We start from the raw sequence: 17431 nt of genomic DNA, 5'->3' as shown, positions 1-17431 counted from the left end.
CTGACTTTGGTCTGCCCATGACTGGGCTCTGGTCTGGGCTCCTAGGAGTGGGGGCTTGGTGGAAACTTATTGACTGGTTGGCTGGTATGGTCTGGTTATGGCTGGGGCGGTGGATCTGAAAGAGGAATATCCTTTGCCGTAACTGAAGAAAGCTTGATGATGCCAGCACCACTTCAGGGTCCTTCAACCCTAGGCCTCAACGTGGGCCAAGAAGACCTAATGTCCCGCATTGTCTAGCCCACCAATATCATCTACAACTTGGATGGTGAGGATCTAGAAGCTGGACTCCAGGGACAGCAGGGAACGCATCCAACCCTCGGTTCTGCAGCCCCCTGACTCCCAACCCCGAGCTCCCTTGGGTGGGAAAGTACGTCTGACTCATACGCCCCTCTTGGCTGCCAGGTGACCTTGTCCTGGTCCTCCTTAGTGTGACTCGTCCTGGGATCAGGTTCTTGTGGTTGTTCTGTTCTGGAGGGACACCCATTCATCATCTCGCCTCTGGGAATCCTGGCACACCTTTCAGACATGCTCAAACAGAGAGGCTGCCAAACCTGTGCCTGGTCACACAGCAGGTGTGTGGTGAGGTGAGGACATACATGGTCTCACGCCCCCAGTGGGTGGAAATGCTGGCCCAGCCCTGTGTAATCAATATCGAGCCAGGGCACTGAGAGCAGCTCCAGAGCAGAGGTTCACGCAGGCCCTGGTCCCGTCCTGGCCTTCCGGCAGGGGCCGGATTTCCGCAGCCCCAGCAGCAGGCCCTCCAGCCACTGTGCTGAGAGCGTACCAGTCCCAATGTCTTGTCTCATGGGAAAAGCAGAAAAGGATGGCCAACTGACCTTGGTCTTCCAGCCCGTGATGAATAAAGATAGGGGAGCGTGTGGGCCCCCAAACCTGGCTCTGCAATGTTTCTGATGTGCCATTCCAATTTCTAAAATTCTCATAGATGTTCCAAACAACATGTAGTGGATTTAATTTAAAAAATTAAAAACTAAAGTAAATTAAGTTAAGGAATGTTGGGTGGAGGTGGGGGAGGGGGAGGGTGTCGTGGAATAAAGCCAATAATGAGAGTCTTATGAAAACATGACTATTTCACTTTCCTGGGTGGATTTGGGGGTGGAGAGGGTTCAGCTCTTTCACTGAACGCAGAGTGCAGGAGTCCGGTGCTCATTCGGCCCCGACCCTGGCCTCATCACTGGCCCCAGAGGACTGGGCTCCAGGGCCAGCGGCCAGGCCTCTGATGAGCCTGGGTGCTGCGCAATGAGTGGAGGACACAGGCGGGCTGCTCTCCTTTCTCGTGTGGCTCCCGCACACCCCGGGCGGTGCTGTCCTACATAATTATGTAAAGTGCACATCACTCAAGATGCTCATCTTGCCTCTGACACATTTTGGGCCGAGAGCCATCATCCCCACCCCCCCTGGTTCAGGGGCCCAGCCCATGACTCACATGCCTCCATGTCTCCCCAGTGAGATTGCTCCTCCAGTGGAGGTTGGTAGGGCCTCGGTAAGTTGGGGAATTGCTCTCGGGAGGACACTTTGCCCCTCTTGGGACTGAAAGCTCCTTCCGCCTCAGGCTCAGAATCAGCCCCAAGTTCCTACTGTCATGGTGTGCTCCTGCGTCTGCGCCTGTGCCCACGTGGTGCCACTCTCCCCTTGGGGTTGTCCACAGCCCAGGCCTGCCCCCCTCCTTTGTCCTGCCCTGTACCTGGCAGGCTTGCCTGCGGAGGGGGCCAGTGATTTAAGGCCTCCTGCCCCCTCTCGATACCTGCTGCCCTCCCTTGACAAGTGGTATCCAGCTGTTTTCTGTGCTTGAGCGGCGGTTGGGGGGAGGGTTGTCCGAGAGCTGCCTTCCTTCCGTGCCTGAGGGGTTTGCTCATTAACTCAGGTAACTCTTGAGGTGGCATTCCTGGCAGCAAAGGGAAAAGCAGGGTAGTTTTCTGGAGCAATTTCCTACTGGGGGCCATAGCTCTGGGGAAGCCTGGCCAAGGCCCCCTCCCACCTGCCTCTGAAGCCCCCTCCTTACCCCTTGGGGTCCCTAGGGGCTCCCCTGGCTCTGGGAGTCCAGTCAGGCCTCCCCACGGGGCGGAGGGCAGCCTCCTTCCTTACGTCCTGGGGTTGAGCTATGTCAGGCAAATGGGAACCAGCTGTTTGGCCAAGTACCGAGATGACCCAGTGGGGGACAGAGGGAGTGAGGGGGCAGGAGGTGTCCCCTGGACACACGTAACATATCCTTTTGCTCTCTTGCCAACAGCAAGGGGAGGGCAGGGCCACCCTACACACCCTCTTTCTATCGTGACGTGGGAGAAAGAGGTTTCAGCTTCCCAAACAGAAAGGAGTTACTGGGGAGGCCCGAGGGTTGGGAAGGGGGAAGGTCTCAGGATCTGGGGAGGCTGTCACCCCAGTGAGAATGCTTGTCCTCATCGAATAGGAGTTGTCACCTAGGGTTCTGCACTTGTGTCGAGAATCTTTTACTGCACTTGGGCACCTGGCTACTTCTGCCAAGAGCAGTGGAAGAGGGTTTGACCTCAGACTCAGCCTTTAAGGTCCCTGGCAAGAGGGCTCTGCACCCAGGAGGAGCTCATTAAGTGCTTTCTATAGCAAATGAAAGGCTTCCTGGTTAAAAAAAAAATTCTGGGCAACATTAAAATGACTTCTGGAACTTGATTATTCTGGGTGCTGAATTTTGCCATAAATTATCCACACAACTGTCTCCATCCAAGGGAGTTGGCAGGGACCAAATCGTGGCCGCCCCCTCCCACTCTCCTCCTGGCCTGATACACAACCATGGCAAATCTCAGCAGCTTGAGCCAAGTGTCTCACAAGCTTTGCTTGTTCACCTTTCCCAACAACTTGATGACATATACTAGTTTTGCATACCTTTTGCATAAAAGGAAATGGAAGCTTGGAGAAATGAAGAGACTTGGTCAGGGCCACAGAATTAGTAAGAGGTACAGCCAGGAGTCAGCTGGTACCAGGCTACACGGCTCGTGGGAGAAGGGCCACCCTGACCGTGGCATGGGAGAAAGAAGGAACTTCTGCTTATCACCTGTGGGCAAACTGCCCCTTACAGAGCCCAGCTCAGTGCACACCTGAGGCGTGTCCCGCGCCAGGGCACCTGGGCTCAGTACATCTGCGCAATGCTGACTGCTGGCCTGTTCCACGCCTGGCTCTGCAGGACAGCAGCAGTGGCCTTTAGCCCACACTCACTGTCACCAGCGCCAGGCAAGTGGCACTTGCATTTCTGAATTAGACACAGTCTTAAGCATTGCAGCCACTAGTGACTTCAAATTGTTCTAGGATAAGTTCTTCTTGTGGATTCCTGGGTTAAGGCCAATTAAAGTGCTGCCAGGTAGGGCTTATTCCCTATAAATCAGTGGGAATGTGGTCACATGAATTTTTAATATCAGATTAAAATCAAATTAGTGGGAAAATTTAGAACAAATTGCCTTCAAGTACAGTGAATGAGTCTATTTTTAAAATGTTACTGCACCAGGCAAAATAGTGAAGCGCACACATTTCCTAACAGCGCAGAGACGGCGTGTAGGGAGCGATTTGTCACGCTTAGTCATTGTAATTGCTCTAGCAAAACTGAAGAACCAAATAAAACATGTTTGCAAATTGTAAATCATCATGGGCACTTCAGATGGGCCCTAAGCTGCTGTGGAAGGTCACAGTGGCTTTCTCTGGGGCAGGTGCCCCGTCTCTGACACGGCCTTGCCCCCGATTCATAAACAGGGGCTGTGCGGCCACGCCCGCCTGGGACCACTGCCCGAAGCGTGAGGGGAAGGCCGCTGCAATCAGGCCTGTTTCTTCACCAGCGAGAGCCGCGAGGGCCAGTGGCTGCCTGGGGAGGGGCTTTCCCTTTGGTGAAAGGTTGTCTGCCACTTGCCAAGGAGCAGAAATATCTTCAGATCTAGAGGGCTTTCGGACAGGCCGTGATGGTTCCAACCAAGACCTGTCTCTGTCTCTGTCTCTGGGTGACACGTCCTGGTCCTTGGCCACATTTGGCCGCTGTTGTTCCCACTTGTGGGCCATAGTCCCTCTGTAAAGGCTTTGTTTGTCACCCTAGAGAGACACAAAGGTTTGCGAGGTTTTTATTGCATGAACACGAGGTCCCAGCTGCCTGCCCCCGCAGCCTTGGGGCGCACGGCACTGCCTCTCCGCGAAGTCCCACCGCCTTCCTGTACGCTGTCCCTCAGAGCATGACCATCTCGTTTGGCCTGGAGAGGCCCTGCTTCTGGTGGTAAGAAAAGGTCACGTAGAGGATTATCTAGCACCAGACAGGTTACCTTTCTTAGGATTCTTGCATTAAAAAATTAAATTCAGAGACGTCATGACTCATGTAGAATGAGCCTTATCCCAAGTGCCCTTGCGCTGCCTTCCACAGTGGTGTGACTGGCCCCTCATGCCCCTGCTTCGTGTATCGCAGGCCAACCCAGCAAACCCTCGAACGGCAAGGAGGGAGTGAGGATGTTTTTCAAAGGAGGAGAGAGATGAGTTGCACAGTGATCCGTGCATTCACACATGTGTTGAAGGCCTGCTGTAGGCCAGATGCTGAACCACCACTGCGGCCAAGTTCAGCAGGAGGCCAAGACAAGCAGAATCCCAGGTGAGTTTATGTGATTCGGCTCCAGGAGCTCACGGTGACCTTGGAGAGAGCAGTTTCCAGGAGGCCGAGGGTGAGGGTCAAGAGTGGGGACAAGGAGACAGAAAAGATGGAAGGTCAGAAACTGGCTCTCTGGTTACATAAGAACCACAGAGGGTATTTTTAAAACAGGCCAATTCCCATCCCAACTTGTCGAATATGAGAAAACTACATCTTTAAGTCCATCTCGGGTGGGCTTCCAGACCCGAGTCTGAAAAACGGGGCTGTGGAAGAGTCTGGCTTGTCAGCTCTGCCTAGAACAGCAGAAGATTCTTTTCCCATGGTCCTCGCTGAGCACTTTCTAGGCCCCTCAAAGCAGCCAGGGAGTGTGGACCCCTGTGACCTGCTCCTCTAGCAATCTTTCTGGCTTCTGAGAGTGCATCCTTCTTGCCACAAGTGCCTACCACTCTGTAACCTAATGGGAACCTTTGGGTGCAGGTCCCATGGGGTGCCCAATACCATCTGCTGTTCTTAAGTATGGCTTGGGCAGAGCAAATGAAGAGAAAAGGCATCCGTGGAAGCTATCACCCAGGGGGCCCTGTTCCTAGTGGGTGGGGCAAGATGGCTAGAAAAATAATAAATAAAAACAAAAGTGAAGGGAAGCAAAGCTTTTGGGTGCCAGAATGGGGCTGGCCAAGGCTGTGGCTGCCTGAGTAATGGGTTCCACATTTGTTTGGCTCTGTCTGAGGCGACCAGGATCCAGGATGCACAGAGGGCTTTGTAGGGGCTGGAGGGGAAAGCCCTGCTGAGGCCAGGCCTAGGCAGACCCTTGCGATGGCCCCATCCCCACCCCCCCAGGCAGGTCACAAGGCGACTGAGCTCATGCCCCAGCACCCGGGCCTCCTCCCTGCCCCCGCCCGAGGCTCCTGGGTCCCTGCCGGCCTGCACAGATTGTTCGTGTTATTAATGCCGATTTCCCAGAGATTCCATCTGGCTTTTTAATTGCTCTGGGATGGGGCTAAGATGCTTTGATAGTGAATCGGTATCTTTCCTATGTCTGCTTACGTCAAATGCTCCATCCACAGAGAGGGATATGGAGGAGGGGGAGAAATGAGGATGTCCAGAAATGGGTGATAATACAAGTCTTTTACAGAGGCAAGGAAGATCTTTCAAAGGTGCTGGTGGTTTAGTTTAATTTAAATAAAAGAAAATAAGAGAAAGGCCTACCTCTACCCACCAGCATAAAAAACAGCTGGATGGGATATCGCATCTGTCCGGGCAAGGCCTCTACCTTACGTCTGCGGAAGGCCCGTGGGTGCCTGGAAGGAGGTCTCCTGGGCTTCCGCCCCTCCTTGGCCTGCACAAGGAGTGACCTCCCTGTTCTTCTCCCCACTGTCCCATCTCCTCCCATGAAATCGGCTGCTCACGGAGGAGGAGACCTGGCAGGTTCCTGCCTGGAAAGGAGGGGGCAGGGGACCTGGGAGGGGCAGACACTCCTCAGCAGGCCCAGTGGCTCATCGCAGGTGTCAGGGCCCCACCCCACATTCGCAGATTCCCAGGAGATCCAAAAGATAAGGGTGACATTCGTGACAACGCTGAAGCATCAGGAGGCACCTGGCAGCAAAGGAGTGCCTCCCTCTCTCCCTCTTGCCCTTGCTCCTTTCCTGCGGGCTGGTTCCCCTGAACAGCACTCTCGGGGGACACCAGGCTGTGGTGGCCCACCAAGGGAGTGAGAAGCCTGCTAACCCTCACGGGAGAGTGCAAGGCAGAGGTATCCGGGCCTGCTGGAGAGGGTCCATGGCCGTAATGGGTCAAAGCTGCTGCCTCCGGGAAGCCTTCCCTGGTGGCCTCTCTTCACACTTTGAGTTTTCTCTTATTACATTTATCACTCTTAAGACACATCTGGATGTCACAAGGCTGTGAGATCCCCAAGAGTAGGACCCGAGTCTTCTTGTTTCCGGATGAATGCCCCATCCCAGGCGTGGACCCTGGCATCCAGCAGGCAACCGGTACATACTTGGGGCGTGTTTGGTGCCAGGCTCTTGGAGTAGTTCCTCATAAAGGCCAAAGTCAGGAGGGGAACTGTGGGGGGCCCTGCAGGAAGCAGTGGGTGGCAAAGAGTGGCTCTCCCCAGGGGCCTCTCTGGCTGGCACAGAGCATGCGTTGGGCAGGTTCACCCCATGCTTTCCCCTCCTGCTGGCAGGCTGCTCTGTCTATTGGGGGCCACACAGGGGTCTCCCAACCCTATCCCTTTCCAGGGGCTGGCTGTGGGTGGATACATCTCGTCCCCAACGGAACCTGCCCCGGACCTCAGGATCTGCAGTGGGAGTGGCGTCCTTTCATAAGCTGACAGCTTTGATAGAGGAAATCCCTGGAGATGGGACAGTGGGAGGGGAGGGGGGGACTGAGGGCAGGAGGGTGCCCCTCCCCCACTCATCCTGGGATCTGTTCTGGGGGCAAAGGGGGAAGCCAAGGCTGGGCCCCCTCAAACAAGAAAAACTGGAACTAGCACTGAACTCAGAGGGTTTGCTGGGGCCGAGCAAGCTGCGGCCTGCCCCGGTCCTCCAGGCGGGCGGCGGGCTCTGCCTCCTTGGTTCCCAGGCAGCGGGGCAGGCTGCCGCCTCCTCACTGGGCTTGTGGCTTCTCTTCTGCCAAGGGCGGCCATGGGTGAGGAGGCGGCAAGACACAAGACAGAAAGGGGGGAACAGGAAGGGGGGCAGGTCGCCCCCATTAACCTCACAGTCAGGTAAAGCTAATGCTTTCAGAGTTTAAGAAGAATGTGTAATTTCTCGAAACTGTCCCAGCCCACATTGGCATACGCTGTAAGCTGCTCAAGTGAACACTCTCAGAGTGAAAACAGAAGGTAGAAATTGTTTTGCCTTTTGCTCTCAGAAAGAGTACACCCAGAAGACCCTGCCAGCCTCCTGCGTGACTCCCTCCCAGAATCTGTTCTTTCAGGCTCGAAGGTATACCCTCCCTTGGTTGGTTTTCACCGCTGCTAAGAGGGTGCCGGGTGCCTGTCCTCACAGGGCAGTCATCCAAGTCGGGGCTCGTTGCAGGATGGATGGAGTGGGCAGCGTGGGTGTTGGGGTTGGCTCATTGCCGGGTGTGGGGAAGGGTCAGACACCCACTGCAGGCCTGCTATGGGTCCTTTTTCTGGGTGGGCTGGGGCAGGGAAGGTGTGGAAAGCCAGTGGAGGGGCGCTCAGTCTGCGGGCTGCCTTTTGGGGCCCTGCTGGGGTAGCCTGCAGCCACACGGCTCAGAGCAAGGGGAAGGGGTGGAGGGTCCTGCAGCTCCAGGCCTCTCCCTGCCTGCCCGGGAGCAAAGGAGCTGTAAGTGGGTCCAAGGGAGTGTGGCCAGAGGGCCCCTGGAGCCTGGACAAGTCCTGCCCAAGTCCCAAAGAGGCTGTGGCAACTTCAGGCAGGGTGCTCCTTCTCCGTGCCCCTCTTCTCCCAGAGCACCAATGAGAGGCCACGGCAAGGTCCCGTACCCTCCCCCTCCCCGCCCCCAGCAAGGTCTCCGGGCAGGAGACTCTCCTCAGGCTTTGGCATTCTCAGCTTGGAGCCTTGTCTTCCTTCCGTCATGTATTTGCCTTGCTTGGGAGAAGTCACCCTTCTAATGTAAAGAGGGGCTCAAGATGGGTGGAGAGTGAATAAAAGTCAGGCTCTCAGCCAGATAATAAGCTGTGATTATTTACAAATGTGACCTGGCCCACAGAAAACTGTGGAAGTAGTTTTTTTTGTTTGTTTGTTTTAAAAAGACACCAACATTTACTTTGATACATTTATATTATAGATATAATACATAAAACATCTAACATGAAACTCTTACGTTCTCCCCAAAAGAAGAGAACCAAGCTGTCCTTCCCTGTCCCGAGCCCAGCGATCCGAGCGTGCTGGCTGGAGGCGCCTCCCTCCCAGACCCGGAGCCAGGGCCTCTGCAGGGGACAAGCCTGCGGGCAGCCTGGGCCGGAGCAGACGGAGGCCCACAGCCACCCCCAGGGAAAGCTGAGGGGAGAGGGGAAGCCCATCTCGCCTCTTCGGTTCCCCTGGGAGCAAAAGCAATCCCAAAACCAAAAGGAAAGAGAGCCGCAGACCCTCCCTGCAGCTGCTGACGAAGAGTCTCATTTTGGCAAGTATCTGAGCAAAACCAAAACAAAACAAAAACCAAAGAAAATGGTGGTTTCGCATAGACAGGCACATTCACATTGCACAAGGCACCACTGGGACACAGAGAGGCCAGATACAAATGCCGATATCGGCTGATAAAGCAAAATATTTGGAAAGCTTCTCATAACTCGGTCCCTCTGGGATGGACTGACTGTGCTTCGTGTTTGTGTGGCAGTGCTGCCCACTGACAGGACGGACATGGCTGGTGCTCCCAGGGTCCCTTCACCCTGCCTCCAGCCCCCGGACGGGAACTCTGTGCTCCCGGCTTCCACCAGGCCACCACTCTCATGAACATAGGTCGTTAAGCTAACCCACACCTAGCTTTCTGGTCTGCCTGGGAGCGAGGTCTCTCACTGGTGACGCTGAAATCAAAGAGTTCTGCCCTGGAAGCCCAGCCAGCCTGTGGTAGGCTGAGAGGTGAGAGGCAAGGAACAAGGGACCCTCCACCTTCATGGGTCCCAGGGGAACCTAGGGGAACCGCGGTGGGTTCAGAGCCCCAGATCCCTGTGTTTCCTCCCCCCCCCACAGACAAGGAGCTGAGGAACAGCTGGGGACTGGCTCTCTGGGTCTCTGCTCTCCCTGAACCTTCCTCCTGCATGGGGACTGCACCCCTCCTTCTCTCATGGGAGCCAGCTGCAGCCTTGTGAAGGAGGCAGGAACCTTCCAAATAAAATGACAAGGCACAATTTTGCTCCCCCTACTTGGTAGGAATCAGAGCGGGTGAGTTTGCATTTCCAAGGCACAAAGTTATTCTTTAATACTAAAGTTGCCAGGCTCCTGGCTTGGCCCCACGATGCTTCTCCTCTTTTACAGGAAGAAACCACTGCCTGACCCCTCATCTTGGACGCACCGTGTCCCGCGCAGAAGAAAGCAAGGCCAGGCTCTCAGGCGGCATCGGAATCTCCTAGTCCTGGCATGCGCGGCTCTGACAGTCTTGAGATCCGGAGACCCGAAAGCACTCCCTAGGTCCCAGCCAGGGGCCGGCCCAGAGCGGTCCCGCCGCCGGGCCTCAAGAGCAGTTGCCCATGGCCTTGACCAGGGAGCTCTCTGGTAGCTGGCGGAAGATGCCCCGCAGAGTGTCCAGTTCGCGGCTCAATTGTTCCACCCGCTTGCGCAGGCGATCATTGTCACTGGTCAGCTCCAGCACCTTCTGCTGCGTCTCCACATTGCGCTGCTTGGCCTTGTCCCGGCTCTTGCGCACTGCGATGTTGTTGCGTTCGCGCCGCACCCTGTACTCGTTGCTATTCTTGTCCACCGACTTCTTGGTTTTGCCCGCGCCGCCGCCGCCCGCGCGGAGGTCGGAGTGCGCAGCGGTCAGCCCCTTGAGCGCGCCGCCGGAACCGGGAAGGCCAGCGGCGCTGAGAGCTGGCGCTGGATGCGGGCTGGGCACGGGCGTGGGCGGCGGCGTGGGGTGGCCGGGCTGCAGGTGCATGGTGGTCTGGCCGCAGTGTGCGATCTGGAACTGCAGGTGCGGGGCAGCCAGGTGCGCGGGCGGCGGGTGCGGGTGCGGTGGCGGCGGCGGCGGCGGCTGGTAGGGGAAGAGGCCGGCCAGCGACAGCTGTTTTGCCTCGTCCTCCTCGCGCGGCTCCTGCTTGATCACTAGCGGCCGCAACGCTGGCGCCCCGACGCGCTCGTACAGGGGCTCCAGCCTGCCGTCCAGGTAACCGACCCCGGAGCAGCCGTAGCTGGGAGGGGGCCCGTGCGCTCCTCCGGGCATAACAACGCCTCCGGGGCCCACCGGGGCGCCCGGGTAGTCAAAGTCGCTGCCGCCGCCTCCCGAGGGGGCCGCGGCCACCTTGGCCTTCTCCTGCTGCCGGCTGTGCTGGAACAGGTCGGCCAGGAACTCGTCGTTGAAGGCTGCCGGGTCGATGTAGGCGCTGATGTCGATGGAGGTCTCGTGTTCACAGATGCCACCCAGCGGCTCCGGGGCTGCAGGTGGGGCTGGGGGCTGCGCAGGGCCAGGGCCCCGGGGAAAGCCGAAGACGGCGCTGCTGGGCGCGTGCTGGGGGCTCTGGAGGTGGCTGCTCATCGGGGGCCGCGGCTCCGCCTCGTAGAAGTCGGCCGACTCCATGGAGGAGCTACAGTCCTCCCGGCATGGCGAGCCTCGGCGGCCTCCAGGTTGCGCGGGGCGCCGCTGCTGCCGCCACCCGCCCGGAGTCCCTACCAGCTTGCGCCCGCGCAGCTCCGGGTCGCGAATGGCCAGGCCCGCGCGGGCCCCGCATTTATACCGGGGGTAGCTGTCGCCCTCTAGTGTCCCGCCGGGGGAGACGGCGCGCGGCGCCTCCTGGGTCTTAGGGCCCACCCGCCGCGGAAGACGGCGCGTGGGGCCGAGCGCAGAGGTGGCGCGAGAGCCCGCGAAGCTACGCCCACTGGCCCCTGCACCAGGAGCAGAACCGCGGCCCGCCCGCAGTGCCCAGCCCTCGGCCGAGTTGTCCCCCCCCGGCACGTGGTCGGTGGTGGGCCCCCCTCCTCTAGCCTGTGCCAGACACCCGCTTCCAGCCAACGGCCGGTGAGGCCGGGAGCACCCAGCCGCCGCGCGGGTGGCGGCGGGCAAGTCTTGGTCTCTGAGCTACTGTGGAGCCGGCTCGCTTTAAAAGCCATAATCAGTCCTGTCCGGGATCGGGGTTTCTGGAGGGCGGCGACGTGGAGAAAGAGCTGGGGCTGGGGTGGGTGGCAGAGAACCGTTTTGGAGGCACGGCCCATCGCACACCGCGACGTGGAGAGGCCCGGAGCGCCGTGATTTTGCGTCTTTATCTGCGGTCTCCAGGCGACCCCACGGATTCCACGAACCTCTCCCCAGCTCCGCCTCTCACAGGACTTTGGGGTTCCAAGAGCGTTGCAGTGCCGGGCGCTAGGACCGCGCAGGGAGCGGAGGGCAGAGGAGGCGGCCGCGGCCCGTGAGCCCGGTGGACTGGTCCGGTCTGACCGCCTGGGCTGGAAAACTTTTTCTTTTTTAATTACTTCTCGCCGCGTTAAGATTGCTACGCGCTCGCGGGGCTTGGCGCGGCTGTCCCTCTCGGGGCCGCCAATTTTTTCCTGCGCGACGGGCGGAGCTGGATCCCCGGGCTGGGGTACCAGTGGCGGGGGGGGGGGGCGCACTGAAAGAGGCGGCGAACTCGCCTCGGGAACGGGGATCTCGAAGTGGGCTGGCTGTCAGCGGGTTTGGAAGGTGCTGCCTTCTCCCCTACTGCCCGTGCAGATGGGCTCCGGCAGGGGTGTCCAGGGAGCCCGGGTCTCGGAGTCTCGGAGGCCCAGGGTCCGAGCACTTCACGGGAGAATCTGCTGGTGGGTTCTCAGGCCGCCGGGTTCCCGAGACCCCGGGGTGGGGGAGGGGGAATAAGCGTCCAGACCCAGTGCCCTCCTCTCGCCCCCGATCCCCCCACCCTCCCCGGCGCTGAGCCGCCTCCGAACTCAATGGAAAGGGGTTTTGGCGGCCGGTCTCCTCAGCCACGTGGCGCCTCGCGCATTCTCTGTGGGTGATCGCGGGGACAGCGGGGCTCGCAGGGGATCTCCTGGACCCTTGTCACTACTACCCTCCTCCCCCACCGCCCTTGCCCTTACGACTTCGTGCTCGAAGTCCAACGCTGCCTGGATGTTGATTGGAGGTGTACCTGCCTTAGGAGCAATGGGCCACTCTAGACCCTCTCGCAGAGAGCAGCCTTCCAAGGCTTGGCAAGGCGCCACGACCTGCCCAGGAGCCCTCGAGGCCAGCGCACAAACACCGACCGGGCTTCCACTGTGGTCACCAGAAAGAAGCAACTTCAACTGCAGAATGCACCCTGTGCTTTAATCAACTTTCTATTCATCATATTTCCAATGATTAATGACCCAACTGCTAGTCCAGACCTCACACATACAATATTTTTAGCTTGATTTTGGACTGGGAGTAAACGTAGATTTGTTAGATAGATAACCCCCGTGAGCTGAGCAGCGGCTGTGCTGGCCAGCTCCTGTGCAACCTGCAGAGAAACTCGGAGGGGCTTTTCCATCTTCCTGCAGCCCTGATAATAATGGCTGTCCCAGGGTGGGAGCGAAGAAAAGACTACTGCAAGTGTCCTGTTCATAGCGTCTACGCCTGGTTTCCTGCCGGGGTTGCAGGTGGAGTGTCTCCTCTTAGGATGGGAGGGAATCTCTGAGGCCCCCAGGGCTGGGGGAGCACTGCAATCAGGCCTTGTCAGTAGGGTGTGTGGGGGTGAGAGAGGCCCCCCGAGAGGCCCCACAGCCAGGGCTGAAGGTCCTTCCACAAAGAACCAGAATTTTCCCCACAAAGCCAGCTTTGTGCAAGGTGTTTAGTGTCCAGAGGTGAGTAAGAAGTGGCCTCTGCCCCCTTGGAGCTCTGGGCACATTTGGGGAGTCCGGCAACACTGTCCACTGGGAAACAAGGGACTCCTCACAGATGAGGCGGCCTGGAAAGACCAAGCGACGGGAGTGGGCAGAGGGACTTTGTCCGCTAATTTGTCGAAGGTCTGGTAGGAGACATGAGTGGGGATGAAGGATGGATGAGCTGAGTGGTACTGGATGCTCCGCCCTGGTGAACAGGAGCCTTGGGGGCGGGTATCAGCAAATTCCGTCTGGGGAGGTGCTATGGGCTAAATTGTGTTCCCCAGTCCAATTTATCAGCTGAAGCCCTAACCCCCACTGTGACTGTAATCTGGGGATTTGGGGGGGGGCAGTCATTAAGATTAAATGAGGTCATAAGGGTGGGGTCCTAATCGGACAGGATTGGTGGCCTTGTAAGAGGAGGGAGGAAGAGCTCCTCTCCCCGCCCCACCTGGCTAGAGCGCAGGCACCGGCACCATGTGAGGACACAAGGACGGCAGTGTCTGCAAGCCAGAGAAGAGGGCCCTCACCCAAACCCAGCCATCCTGGCACCCTGGTCTTGGATTTCCAGCTTCCAGAACTGTGAGCTTCGGTTATTTAAGCCACACAATTTGTGGTTATTTTGTTACTGCAGCCTAGGCTGAGACAGGACGTCAGAGAGGGCTTCATGTAAGAGTGGGTCTTTGAGCTGCGCCTTGAAGGATGAGCAAGAGTTCGCTAGGATAGGTGGACGGAATGGCAGGTGCAAAGGTGGAGAGGCTATGAGTTCACAGCATGTTCTGGTAACAAAGGACAAGACGTCTGTTAGGCTGGAGTGCAGGGATTGCCGGGGAGGGGCCTAGATAAGGCTGTATCTGAGGATGGGGCTGGGTTTATGGCCAAGGCCAGTCCAGGTGAAGGAGAGAGCCTGTCTCCCAGGCTTTTGCCAACCAGCTTTTAGCAGGAGGGCACTGTGGTCTACCCCTTGGACTATCCCCCACTGGAAGCTTCCTTAGGTGAGTATAGATTCCCTGCACGGGACTGCACAATTCGGCCCATACCCCTGAAAACTGCCCCCACTCTCATCACCTCTTGGACTATGGGTGTGCAAGTACCTGGGTCTGACAAGTACCTGGTAACACAGCCCATGTTACCTGGGCAGCTGCCTCTGGGTTGTTTGAGCAAGAAATCCCTTGGCCTGGTAGACTCATCACCCCAAGGGAAGGGAAGAGCCAGAGGAAGGCATGAGGGGGCCCTCTGACGTGAGGTCCAGCTCAGGGGCCCTAGCACCTGAGTCTAAGCGAAGTACCGGGGTCTGCGGGGCAGGGTCCCAGGGCCCTGGCCAGTCCCGCTCTCATTCACTGCAAGCAGGAAAACAGTGACAGCAGTGCTTCTGGCCTTGTCTGGAGGCCCCTGGCCCTCTTCTGTTGGACGGCTTGTCGGCAACAATTCCAAACCGATGTCCGCACCGCATCCCTTCTCTCATCTCACCACAGGCTCCGGTTCCAGCCACCACGCTCGCTCATCTGGACCACCGCAGCGGCCTCTTGCTAGTCTCCCTGCTGCCTTGCTGGCCTCCTTGCCCCCAGCACTGTCCACAAAGTCACCCGTGTTCCCATTAAACATTCACCGGGACCATTTCACTCACCCACTTCAGCCTCCTGTGACCTTCCTTTGCATGTGGAAGAAGACATGTGATGTGCCACCCTGGCCACAAGGCCTGCATAATGTGGCCCTTTCCTCTTCTACTCCTCAGACTCTTCTTGGCTCCCAACTATTCTTTGACAAGATGAGTGTCTCTCAGCCTCGGGGAGCTTCCCTGGGCTCTGCTGGCTCCCTGGAATGTTATTCCAAAATGTTGGCATGACTCCTTCTTCCTGTCATTTGAGCCTCACCTTCTCAAAGAGGGTCCTCTCCGGTCCGAACTGCATACTCAGCCAACCACCTCCCCCCGCCCCCCGCCACACCGCCCCTGAGGCCATCGCATGCTTTATTTTCCTCGTAGCACTCTCTGGAAAATGGTCTTATTTACTTATTTCCCTTGTTCCCTGTCTGGTCCCCCCACCAGAATGCCAGCCTCACAAAGACAGGACCTTGTCTGTCCCCTTCTGCCTATTTCCAGAGTGAGAACAGGCCTTGGCGTATGATAGAGCCTCAAATATCTGTTGAATGGACAAGAATAGATTCTATTCAAGAAAACTGCTACCCAGCCATCCTCCCAGAACTCTCAGCTTGTTCCCAGGCCTAGGAGGGCTGCTCAAGGGTGGCCCACAGGATGCTGGGCAAGACCCGACCTCTAGGTCAGAGCTCCCCAGGGCAGGCCCATTGGAGCCTTCTGCAGCGCGGGCCTGGACAGCCTACACAGTGCCTTTGGGCTGACTCGAAAGAATCTCCCTCAGGCAGGCCCCTGGGGCGTGGCTGAGCAGAAAGTGCCTTTGTCGGGAGGAAAAAGGGTGCCCTTCTCTGGAGAGATGCACCCCTGCCGAAACACAAAGCTGGGCGCGTGGCGGCCTCCTGAACTGGGCTCATTTGTGTAGCGAGAACTTCTCAGCCCAACAAGGAGGCCCTGAAACCCCTCCTCCACTTTGGCTCCAGAGCATCCTTCGGTGTAGGGCACTGCTGGGAGGGTGCTCAGGGGAGCAGACTCGGTGCTTGGGTGTGAGGACATCAGAGCCACCTGGGAGAACCGGCCTGCCTCCTGCAAGCTCATGTGGGAGGCAGTGGCTGCCCCAGCATGTACCCTGACAGCCCTACCGCTTGAGAGATGGGGCGGGGCTCCTTGGAGCCCACTTCCGTGTCCCCGCCGTAATGATCTCACTCCTTCTCTTTGCTAATTATAAGGATTTACGCCTCAAGGTGCATCTTAAAAAGCAACCAACAAACAAGTAAAACTTAAATAAGGGGAGAAATCAAACCCTTTGAAAATCACAACCAGAGTCTTTAGGTACTAGCTCCTACAGGCCTCAATTCCAGCCTTCTTTCCTTGTGGTTGTACTTAGCTGCCCAAATCTAACACCACCAGACTGGATGTAAAGCATCCCCTGAGCACAGGTGATGGAGTTGCAGGAGAGGCCAGCTGCCCGCAGTGGGCTGCCTCATGCTTCCACAGACCTTCTCCGTTCAAGTCCCTTTGCTTCATTTACAGCACAGCACGCAGCTCTCACTTTTCGGGGTGACAGTTATGGAAATATTTATTGTGGGTGAATAGAGAAGTTAGGAGGGACGTACACCAAACTCTGAACAGCAGGGCTGCCTGGGAGGAAGGCAGAAAACTTGTATTTAAAATGTATGCGCTCACGTATATTGGACCTTTTAAACAGATGAGTATGTATGTATTACTTTTATAGCTTTATAAATGATAAAAATACTTTAAATCACCTTTAATTTATAGTTTTATAATTTTATAGTTTTATAAACTATATAAAGTGTAAAATGTTTTAAAGTTACCTTAATGTAGTCTACAAATATATGATGCCCTAATGGAGTCTGTAGATTTGTCAGTAACTTCAAAATGCCTTTTAGTGATGATATTTTTTGACTTAAAAAATCTGGAAACATAGGTTAAGAATGAACTATTTTCTGATTTGTGAATGTGCTTATATGGTAAGCACACCTAGTTATAGACAGTAAAGCAGATCTAGTTCCACACATACAATAAGTCATCTTTATTTTAAATGAGAAAAGCTTTTATATATATATACATATATATATGAGCTATATATATATATACACACATATGTATAACTTCCACAAATCATATGAAAATGAATCATAATCAAAAAGAAATTGCATGTGCACAGATAGTTTATTTATTTATTTTATTTTATTTTATTTTTTACTCCTTCATATATCAACAAGTTTTATTTCATTATGGCTTTTACAATGATTGTAGCATACTCAGCTCCCAGGTCACAACTGAAAAGTCTTAGATGGTGCTAATGAATTCACCAAATTCTCAACCTATGAGCACCTGATACCGGATTTTTATGACTTTTTTTTAATTTATTTTTTTATTGATTATGCTGTTACAGTTGTTTTATTCCCCCCTTCATTCCCCTCCACCCTACCCCCCCGTCCCCACCATTCCCCCCCCTTTAGTTTATGACCATGTGTCTCAAGTTCTTTAGATTCTATATTTCCCATGCTATTCTTGCCCCCCATCTATTTTCTATCTACTGTCTATGCTACTTATTTTCTGTACCTTCTCCCCCCTTCTCCTCCTCCCACTCCCCTGTTGCTAACCCTCCTTGAGATCTTATTTTTAAGAAATAGTAAATGCAAATGATTTTAAACATGTTTAAAAGTGCTAATACTCTGGCCCTGGCTGGTGTAGTTCAGCGGGTTGAATGCAGGCCTGCGAAGCACACAGTCGCGGTTCAAT

General features: G+C 56.0%; 1 protein-coding gene across 1 annotated transcript; it reads right to left on the bottom strand.

The window, feature by feature from the left end:
* Positions 1–8351: 8351 nt before the first annotated feature.
* Positions 8352–10957, bottom strand: CEBPA (CCAAT enhancer binding protein alpha). The gene has a single exon (XM_037139144.2). The coding sequence runs from the start codon at positions 10820–10822 to the stop codon at positions 9761–9763; it is 1062 nt and encodes a 353-aa protein (XP_036995039.2). The 5' UTR covers positions 10823–10957; the 3' UTR covers positions 8352–9760.
* Positions 10958–17431: the final 6474 nt, after the last annotated feature.

The sequence above is a fragment of the Artibeus jamaicensis genome, unplaced genomic scaffold, assembly GCF_021234435.1.
Source record: "Artibeus jamaicensis isolate MK-2021 breed Jamaican fruit bat unplaced genomic scaffold, CSHL_Jam_final contig_589, whole genome shotgun sequence".
Lineage (NCBI taxonomy): Eukaryota > Metazoa > Chordata > Mammalia > Chiroptera > Phyllostomidae > Artibeus > Artibeus jamaicensis.
The sequence above is the reverse complement of the archived record's forward strand: the minus strand, read 5'-3'. Positions and strand labels throughout refer to the sequence as shown.